At 36.9% G+C, this 11,060-nt stretch overlaps 1 protein-coding gene across 1 annotated transcript; it reads left to right on the plus strand.

The window, feature by feature from the left end:
* Positions 1-8,996: 8,996 nt before the first annotated feature.
* LOC129072083 (olfactory receptor 1086-like) lies at positions 8,997-9,977 on the plus strand. Its single transcript, XM_054575483.1, has one exon. The coding sequence runs from the start codon at positions 9,027-9,029 to the stop codon at positions 9,975-9,977; it is 951 nt and encodes a 316-aa protein (XP_054431458.1). The 5' UTR covers positions 8,997-9,026.
* The last annotated feature ends 1,083 nt before the right edge of the window (positions 9,978-11,060 follow it).

Here is an 11,060-nt window from a genome sequence, read left to right on the forward strand (position 1 = left end):
CCTGCACAGCGCGACTCCCTGGGAGTGAGCGCCAGAGCCAGGATTCAGTCCTGGTCGCCCTCGGGGCGCAGGCACCTCTCACTGCCTCTCTTTTGTGCCATGGCTTCATTCTGCAAGTGACCCCCCACACACACACACTCCCTTCTCCACACGAACACTCAAAACATGGTCTTTGATGCATTTGGACTTTTTAATCTACTAAGAAGAGTGAAACAAGGAGTGATCTGAAGTGACTTCAATATTACAGAGCTAGCAAAAGAAACCTAAAAGAATGATTATTTTCCTCATTATATGAAAGTCTTTCCAGATCAGTGAATGGATCAAATGTTTTCTTTCCTACGATCGATAAATTTACTCTTTGTTTTACTTCATGTTGGTCTTTTTTTAATCAGAAAAATGAAAATATACATTTTATTAAGAGCATTCTCATTTTGCCTGGAAAAATAAATTCAATAATTTCTATTTTATTTGTTTTATTGTAGGAAGTATTGTCTTTCAATTTTTAGGCAGAGCCTGCAATAATCTGACAAATTCACCTATGCATTACATGGTACAGTACTGGAGAGATTCCATAACATATATTTCACATTATTATTTTCAGTCTCACCTACTAAGATATTCTGCATATTTTCTGAAAATGCCTCTTACCTGTAGAACAGCAAATGCGTGTTTAGGAACACTATAAATACAGTTTATTTACATTGCTTATATCAACTTATTGAACTCTGATAAAACTCACAGGAGATGCCCCCAGGGGAATATGCCCCAATTATCTCCTGGTTGAAAGCAGCAAAGTGATGATTTACTCTACTCAATAGCAACAAAGTAAGTGGTTCTAGAATAATGTACTACATGTTGACATTGATAAAATGAATAAAGTTATTTTGTCTCTGATTTAAAATAATGCCTTTAAAAATTAGATTTTTAAAGAATTTTTATTGAATTTAATGGGGTAACATTGGTGAATAAAATTATATGCTTCAAGCGTACAATTCTGTAACCCACCATTTGTATATTGCACTGTGTGTTTACCATCTAAAGGCAAGTCTCATTCAGTCATCATTTATCCCCCTTTACCCTCTTCTATCTCCCCCATTCCTGCTGGGTACATTTACACAGTGGAATACTACTGGGTCTTAAAAAAAAAGGAAAATTTAACTTTACAACAGTATAGATGGATCTAGAGAGAATTATGCTAAATGAAACAGAATAGTCAGAGGAAGAGAAATACCATATGATTTCACTTATATGTAGAATCTCATAAACTAAATAAACCAACACACAAAATAGAAACAGACTCATAGATACAGAAGACAGACTGACAAACGTCGCAGGGAGGAGGTGTGCGGTCAACGGACAAGGCCCTCCCCGTCCCAGGCCAGCAGGGCCTGGCCTGAGGGAATGTGTATTGTTTTGGGAATGGATTGTAACTTTCTCCTTATCTCCTTTGGGGAAGGGCTTCCCGACCTTTTCACCTTTTCCCCCATGCAGGTACACACTGAAGTACTATAATTTAGAGTCACAGGTAGGACTTGTCTCCTCTGCCTGTGACCCCTTATAACTCGCCTCAGACTGGAGGTGTTACCGAACAAAAGGACCAGTGGCGGGGTGGCCAGATGTTATTACCGAAACGACACCCTCCTTCCCTGGGACCCCTCAGTTGTGGTCCTTTGCCCGCCACCCTTGGAATTATGGCTCTGAATGGCAGTTTGGTGAAAAGGAAAAGGAACTATTTATTCAAAAGTTATACAGGCTTGATTAATGGCTAAATGTCACCCTTAAACCTCAAAAATCCCTTCAAAACAACCACCAGCACACACACCGCTCTGCCTTTCCCCTTTGCCCAGTTAGGCCAGTCAGGCCCGTCAGGGTACGGTCCTTCAGAAGAAAAAAAGAACATTAGTCCGGGGCTCGGCTAGGCAGGCCTCTCCAGGGTCTCAGCACCATCCGCTGCGGCACCGCCATCTCCAGCTCTTAATCCATAACCATGGGGCGCCTTCTCCTGGCCCACTAGCAAGAGTCCTTTCTCCCCTCTTTCTTCCCACGCGGTTTTCACACTGTTCCCCAGAATCTGTGTCCCTTTGTCTCTCCTGCAGGCCCCGGTCTCTCCTCTTTCTCTCCCAGTCACATTCTGTATAAAGTCTTTGAAACCTTTCTGATTACCTTTGGTGATATGCAAAATAACCCTCTTTGCATATGAGGAATGAAGCTATCCTGTTATTGACATACAAAATGACTCTCAATGGCCCTGCTCAAGGCTCCCATCCCCCATGGCAGCTTGCCCTGGGGTGGGGAGAATATTTTCTTCTTGGACACCCCAATCTCTGGACCCTGTTACAAATACCTTTGGGGGGGCCCTGGCTGTGCCCCGTTACAGAGGGGCCGCGGTCTCTCACACCAGCCCCATGGCCAGCAGTGCACTGTCCTGTAACGCGAATAGTAAACGGCGTGTCCACGTCAGCTAGTCCACCAGGCGGTCTTTTTCAGAATATCATGAACACTTCAGCAGCTACCTGGTTCAGGACTCCTGTGCTACAACAGGTTTTGGCAGGCTGGGTAAAAAAGAGTAAAGGGATTAAGAAGAAAGAAAAAACCTCATAGACATAGACAACAGTTCAGTATAGAAACCGTAAGATATGAGATATACTCATGTCGTGGCTCTGACGCTGGGTTTACATGAACTTCTCTGAGAACCGAGGTCACCTTCTTGGCAAAGAGGCCGTTTTATAAAGCAACAATCAGTAAATACGGTGAAGTGTATGACTATGAAACCACAATCTCTCTCTTGCAGAATCTAACAGATAGATTTATAGTTGCTCAAATTCATTACACTTTATTCAAATTTAAAGAGCTGTGGTTCAAATGAAGAGAGAGTATATTTGAGTTTATTAGTCGATTATTATTCAAATTAATAAGAAAAGCCCCCCAAATGCCATAGAAATGTGAAGGAAACAGCAAAAGTTTAAACTCTGTAAGACTTTGTAAGTCATGTAATTTTGTGAATCTCGAATACTACCTATAGTTTATTCAAATTAAATAAAAAACACCTTTGACCAATCAATAGATATACACATAAACAATAAACATATGCATGTGTGCATCTAAAACCAAAATAGGAGAATGCAGCATAGGAAGAGAGGGGAGCCCAGGAAAACTTCTACTTTCCTTCAGTTTTTCAGAAGCTCCCCACCTTTATCCAGGTTCGATCAGAGGCTGATGTAGTGTTAGAGGTCACCGAGGATCTCAGAAGTAGGTGGCACATGCTCCCAATAAAGAGGACAGGACTTTCCTGGAAGAAAAATTGCTGAGAAAAATATCCTTTGAGTGGGGCAGGTATGGTAAGAAGGTGAGGTTTCAGCAGGCAGGGAGCTTCTGGAAGATGTTGGGCTCAGAAAGGACTGTTATGTGTCTTGGGAGAAATGTTTGCTCAGGTCCTCTGCCAATTTTTTAATTGGATTGTTTGTTTAGTTTTGAGTTGTATGTGTTCTTTATATATTTTAGACACTCAGTCCTTGGCTGAGCTGTTGTCTTCAAATATCTTCTTGCACATGGCTTGTTGTCTTTCTATTTTGTTTGTGGTTTCTTTCTCTGTGCAGCAGCTTTTTAATTCAATAAAGTCCCATTGTCATTTATTTCTCCTTTACTTCCCTTGCCTTTTGGGTCAAATTCATAAAATACTTCATAAGACTGAGGTCCATAAGTTTAGTACCTATGTTTTCTCCTGTGTAATTTATTGTTTTAAGTCTTATATTTAGGTTTTTGATCGATTTTGAGTTAATTTTTGTGTGTGGGGGCAAACAGTCTAGTTTCATTCTCTTTGCATGTGGCTTTCCAATTTTCCTAGCACCATTTACTGGAGAGGCTTTCTTTTCTCCATTGAATTATTTTTGGCTCCTTTGTTTAAAATTATTTGCCTACATGTATTTGGAATTATTTTGGAGCTCTCGAGTCTGTTCCACTGGTCTGTGTGTCAGTTTTTCTGCCAACCATGCTGTTTTAAATATTATGCTTCATAGTGTAATTTGAATCCAAGGAGTATGATACATCCAACTTTCTCCTTTTCTTTTTTTTCAGGATTGCTTTGGCTGTTTGGAGTCTTCTGTGATTCCATACAAATATAGAGATTTCTGTTCTATGTCTCTTAAAAATGTCTTTGGAATTTTGATAATGATTGCATTAAATCTTGTATACTGCTTTGGGTTATATGGACATTTTAACTATGTTGATTCTTCCAATCCTTGAACACCAAATACGTTTGCATTTCTTTCTGTATTTTTAAATTTCTTTTAATAAGCTTTGTAGTTTTCAGTGTATCCTGAAAACTTCAAAGGTACTTCACATCTTTTAAGTTTATCCCTAGGTATTTTATTCTTTTTGTTGCAATTGTCAAAGGAACTGGTTTTTTTTTTTTCCTTTTTTTCTGATATTTAATTCCTATGGTAGTATATAAGAATGCAGTGGATTTTTATAAAATGATTTTTGTATCTTGCAACATTTTACTGTATTCATTTATTGTTTCTAATAGTTTTTGGTGGAGTCTTTAAAGTTTTCTCTATAAAAGAAGCATGCGAAAGACAAATACCATATGATCTCACCTATAAGCAGAACCTAACCAACAAAAGAAAGATGCAAGGTAAATAAGACCAGCAACACTGAAAGGAAAAGAAACCAACAGAGACAAGAGGGAAGGAGGGAGGGGTGGGTGGGGGAAAAGAAAGGGAAGGGGCAAGTCAAGGAACATATAGCAAGGACTCACGGACAAAACCTAAGTGGGGAAGGACTGAGAGAGGGAGGGGGGAGGGAGCAGGGGAAAGTCGTGGGGGAAAGGCAGAGACAAATGTATTTGGAAAAATTAATTAATTTTAAAAAATGAAGACATGAAAAGAAAGAAAAAGAAGCATGTCATCAGCAAAAGGTGACAATTTTATTTTTTTCTTCTCCATTTTTTGCCTTTGTTACTTTCTCTTGCCTGCTTGCTCTGGCTAGTCACCCAGTGCTGTGCTGAACAGGAGTGGCTAGAGTGGGCATCCTTGTCTTGTTCCTGATCTTAGAGGAAAAGCTTTCCATGTTTCACCATTGAGTATGTAATGAGCTGAAGGCTTGCCCTATAAGGCTTTTATTATGTTCAAGTATTTTCTTTCTATATTCAATTTATTGAGTGTTTTAGTCATAAAGGGATTATCTTGTCAAATGCATTTTCTGTAGTTCTTAATATGATTATGTCATTCTTTACCCTTTATTTTGTTAATGTGATGTATTACATTGAAAGAGATCAAAGACCTCAATATAAGACCTGAAACACTAAATTACATAGAAAGAACTAAAGTTATGGACCTTGGCCTTAAGAAGTATTTTATGAATTTGACTTCAAAGACAAGGAAAGTAAAGGCACAAGCAAATGAAAGAGACTAAATCAAACTGAAAAGCTTCTGCACATCAGAATAAACTGCCAACAAAACAAAAAGGCAACCATTGCAACAGAAGATATTTGCAAACAACAGCTCTGATGAAATTTATACATAACAGATATAAATAACTCATACAACTCGTCACCAAACAAACAATCCAATTTAAAAATGGGCAGAGGACCTGAACAGACACTTCTCCCAAGAAGAAATACAAATGGCCATCAGATTTATGAAAAGATACTCAACTTCACCAGTTGTTAGGGAAATGCAAATCACAACTATAATCATATACCATCTCGTACCTGTTATAATGGCTATTATCATTGTAAGATAAAAAATAACAAGTGTTGGAGAAATTGTGGAAAAAAGGAACCCTCATTCACTGCAGGTAGGAATGTTAATTGGTACAGCCACTGTGGAAAGCAGTATAGAGGTTCCTAAAACAATTAAGAATAGAGTTACCATATGACCAAAAAGCCTCTCTTTCGGGTACCTACCCCACAAATTTGAAAAGATTTAGTGTCAAAGAGATATGCACCTGTTAATTGCAGCACTGTTCACAGTGGCCAAGACATGGGAACAACCATAGTGTCCTTCAATAGTCCTTCGATAGAGGACTGAGTAAAGAAGATGTGCTACATATGCAATGGGATACTGCTCAGCCATAAGAAAAGGTGAAATTCTACCATTTGCGACCATGTAGATGGACCTTGAGAATATCAACTAAGTGAAATGAGTCAGTGTTAAAAGCTAAGAACCATATGTTTTCACTCATATGTGGGCTATGAAACTGAAACTCATAAATACAGGTAACAGTATTTGTGGTTACCAAAAGATGTGGGGTGGGGAAGTACTAAAAGGTAAAGGAGGCCAAATGTAAGGTGACAGAGATGGTTTGACTTTGGGTGGTGGGCACAAAATGCAATATACAGAGCATATATCATAGAAATATAAACTTGAAATCTACATAATCTAATTAACCAATGTCACCCTAATAAATTTAATTATAAAATAAAATAAAAATGCAATAGGTATAGATGCAAAAAAAAGAAAAATATAGAATGCTACTAATTATCAAAAGTATCATAATAATCATGTGTAGTAAATTATTCCATAACCATTTTCTTTTGAATTATTGTATAAACAATCATGTTGCTATTTTGAACCAGAAGTTAATTGAGTCATGTTCCCCTTGGGGAACTCTTGCAATTTTCACTAACAGTTGAGCAAGGGGGTATAAATAATCTAAATTAATTGTATTCATAGTGTATCTAAACCTGCCTTTGCTGATACCCAGGTAAGAAGAGAAAAATTTAGGTCACTTGAAAAATATTTTATGAGACGGGACCTCTCAAGTCAAGGTCAAATATTATAAAATCCCCAATACTAAACCCCTTAGTTCTTCCCTGTTGTGTAAATAAATACAACAAAAAAGATATAAACTATTGAATTTATGTCTGTACAGTTAAGTCAGAGTTTTCCAAATTGAGTGTATGCTTCTATTTTTATGGTGGAAGAAAAAAGATCAGATTAAAGCAAGAACAATAAATAAAACATTTGACCTATTCAACTATCTGAGGTCTTGTTTTTTGCTTTAATGAGATAATGAATTATCCTTTATTTTGCTAGCTTTGTGATATAGCAGCCAGTTCGAGTTAATGCTATTTCATAATTTTTCTCTAGTATTACTATTTAAAATCTACTTAGATATATATCAAGAATCAGGTTTTATTTCCCTGGGAGTGACAACTGGGGAGGGCAGTGACAGAATAAGGGCACGACACTAAAAGATACAGTGGACAATGGTGCAAAGTGCATGCACTTTGAGGGAGATCCAAGACTGATTCTTGGCTCTGGTACTCATTACCTGTGAGAGATGCTAGAAAGATGGAATAACGCAATGTGCACAAAAGCCTATTTCTGCTGCATGTGCTCAATGCAACAATGTTATTATTTTTCTCCTCTTTGCCAACTTGGTGCCTCAATGTTGAGGCAAAGATACTTGGAATTTTCTGCCTTCTGTTAAAATTGTGCTTTTAGAACTGGTTTTGCATTAGTATTAAAAACTGATACTATATTATTAAATTCTTAAAAATCATAGACATTTTGTCTTTATCACTCTGAATCCTTTCAAAATATTTTAATATTGATTTCGGTATACCCAATATAATATTTATTTTGGCATCTAGTAGAAATACCTGATTCAAGTAAAATTTAGCTGAGGTGTCTAGCATTATCTGCAGTACTGTAGCAAATGGAATTGCGGTGAACTGTGTGTGGAGGAAAATATCATAATCACAACATGATTCATTGGATTTAATCTTGAAAGAATAATATCTCAATGTTTATTAATAATTAGGAACAAATGTAATAAATATAGCTAAAAAATGAAATATCTGAAACCTCTGGTCACATTTTCGGTCACATTTTGGTCAGTAATCATAGGACCTAATATTTGCTAATGTTTTAAAAAAAATACATCTGACAACAAAGATCAATTATACAGTCATCTTAAATTTGTAACCAAAAAATGACAAATTTAAAAGAAATTGCCTTATACATTTATTGTTTTACATAATAGTTTACCTGGCTATATACTATGATATCTGCTTGGTTCATTCAAGCATATTTCTATTTTAAAGAGGAGTAAACTTTGAAGAGGAAACCTAACCTCCCACATGACATTTCATCATGACCAGGCCAATGAACACATACTTTCAGGTCTAAATCCTGTTATTTGTCTTAAACAGGTGTATCATTGAACTGGTGTCAAGAATTGTATTGGGGTGGATCTTTCTCTTGTAACTCTTGGTCACATTTTGAATACAAATTTAATCATTTTCATTAATGTTTGTATTTTAGTTCTTAATTTGGCTTCATTTAATCATGAGCCATCATCCATAAACAATCTCAATTGTTCTTTGAGATAAACCAAAAAGATCTAAGAGAGGTGGTAGTTTTGCACATTAGCTCACAAAATGTTAAAATCCACAAAGCAGCCACTGTATAGAACAAAACTAATTCAGCATATTCTCAATGTAAAATAATTATCAAGATTCAACTTTTTTAAATCTACTTTTGTCTTCCAAATGTTACTCAAATATTGTAGAATAAATATTAATATCCTCATTCTACAGATGACTAGCTTATAGCAAATAATTTTCCAACATTACTGGAAGGTCTAGGATACAGACATTTTATCCCACTGCTCTATACTGATATACAATCTGATGTGCATCAATATCAAAAACAAATTATTTTGTAACCAATCACTTGGAGTTTTAATGTGATTTAATAAGAAAACAAGAAATAGAATACAGTTTTATATTAATCATTTGACCTGAGGGTTTTGGAAAAGATAGGAAATCACATAGTGACTGGACACCCATCTTTTCCATTTAATTTGCAGTGAGTGGCAAGGACACTTGACCCACTGTCTTGTCACTGTCTCCTGAAAGGCTACCTGGAAATTTTACATTGCCAAAAAATAATATGAGGACATAGGTCTTATCTCCTTGTGTCACAATATTGAGTCACAATTCTGTTTATTCTTTCAGTAGTAAATGAATTGTAATTGTACATATATATATCTTTACTTTTGTTTTATGAGGTTTCAACATGAAGAATATCACTGAAGTTACAATGTTTGTTCTGAAGGGCTTCACAGACAATCTAGAACTGCAAATTATCCTATTTTTCCTGTTTCTAGTGATTTATCTGTTCACTCTGATGGGAAACTTAGGGCTGGTTGTATTGGTCATTGGGGATTCCCGGCTCCACAACCCCATGTACTATTTTCTATGTGTGTTATCATCAGTGGATACTGGTTTTTCCTCAGTAATTACACCAAACATGCTAGTAGATTTTCTGTCAAAGAATAAAATCATTTCATTCCTTGGATGTGCAACACAGATGTTTCTCGCAGTTACTTTTGGGACCACGGAATGCTTCCTCTTGGCTGCAATGGCATACGATCGCTATGTGGCAATCTACAACCCTCTCCTGTATTCAGTTAGCATGTCACCCAAAGTCTATGTGCCTCTCATCATTGCCTCCTACGTAGGTGGCATTTTGCATGCTTGTGTACACACACTGGCCACATTTAGCCTATCCTTCTGTGCGTCCAATGAAGTTAGACATGTTTTTTGTGACATCCCTCCTCTCCTTGCTATTTCCTGTTCTGACACTCAGACCAACCAGCTTCTACTGTTCTATTTTGCGGGATTTATTGAAATATCCACTATCCTAATTGTCCTGATCTCCTATGGCTTCATCCTGCTGGTGATTCTGAGGATGCGTTCTGCTGAGGGGAGGAGAAAAGTCTTTTCTACATGTGGCTTTCACTTAGCTGGAGTGACAATTTATCATGGAACAGTTCTCTTCATGTATGTGAGACCGAGTTCCAACTACTCTTTGGAACGTGACATGATAGTGTCAACGTTTTACAGCATTGTGATTCCCATGCTAAATCCCATCATCTATAGTTTGAGGAACAAAGATGTACATAAGGCAATAAAAAGAGTGTTTGGGAAAAATGGGTTTATCAATAAAGTGTCTTTTTACAGTTAAAAAATGAATTAAAAATTGAGAGGTTCTCTGTAACAATATTAAAAAGATATGATGAACATGTTTGTTTTTCTTGTCAGAATGGCTATCATCATGAATCAACAATTGCTTGCTAGGATGAGGACAAAGGGGACCCTCATGCAATATTGGTGGGAATGCAGGTTGGTGCTACCGGTGTGGAAAGCAGTATGGAGTTATGTCAAAAATTTAAAAATGGAGCCCTGACCACTATGGCTCAGTTAGCTGGGCATCATGCCACACACCAAACTGTCTCCAGATAGATTTCCTGTCCAGGCACGTGTCTGGGTTGCGGGTTCCATCCTTAGTTGGACCAGGTAAAAGAGGCAACCAATTGATCTGTGTTTCTCTTTTGCACCGTTGTTTCTCTCCCTTTCTCTCGCACTCCCTTCCCCTCTCCTAAATAAATAAATAAATAAATAGATATTTTAAAAATCTAGTTAAAAATTTACAAATAAAACTCTACAAGAAAGGGAGGATAAATGGTGTTGGAGAAGATGTATCTTGGGCTGATGAACACACAATACAATTTATAGATGATGTATGATAGAGCTGTACACCTGAAACATATAATTGTGCTAAACAAAGTCACCCCAGTAAATTCAATGAAAAAATAAATTTAAATTTTAAAAAGTTGAGACAAATTTATAAATATAAAACTGGAATTGCCTTATGAACCCAACGATCCTACTTCTGGGAATATATCTGGAGAAACCTAAACCACTAATTTGAAAAAATATATGTACCTTTATGTTCACTGTAGCATTATAGAAATAACCAAGATTTGGAAGCAGCCAAAAAGCTTATGAGTAGAGGAGTGGATAAAGAAAGCTGTGGTAGCTTACACAATGAAAATTCACTTGGCCGTAAAAGAGAGGGTATCTTACCTTTTGTAACAGTATGGATGGGACTAGAGGGTATTATGCTAAGTGAAATAAGCAAAACAAAGAAAGACAAGTATCATAGGATTTCACTTATATCTGGAATGCAGTGAACAAAATAAGTTAACAAACAAAATAGAAACAGACTCATAGACACAGAGAGCAGACTGACAGCTGTCAGAGGAGA

The sequence above is a fragment of the Pteronotus mesoamericanus genome, unplaced genomic scaffold (genome assembly GCF_021234165.1).
Source record: "Pteronotus mesoamericanus isolate MK-2021 breed Mesoamerican mustached bat unplaced genomic scaffold, CSHL_Meso_final contig_1147, whole genome shotgun sequence".
NCBI lineage: Eukaryota > Metazoa > Chordata > Mammalia > Chiroptera > Mormoopidae > Pteronotus > Pteronotus mesoamericanus.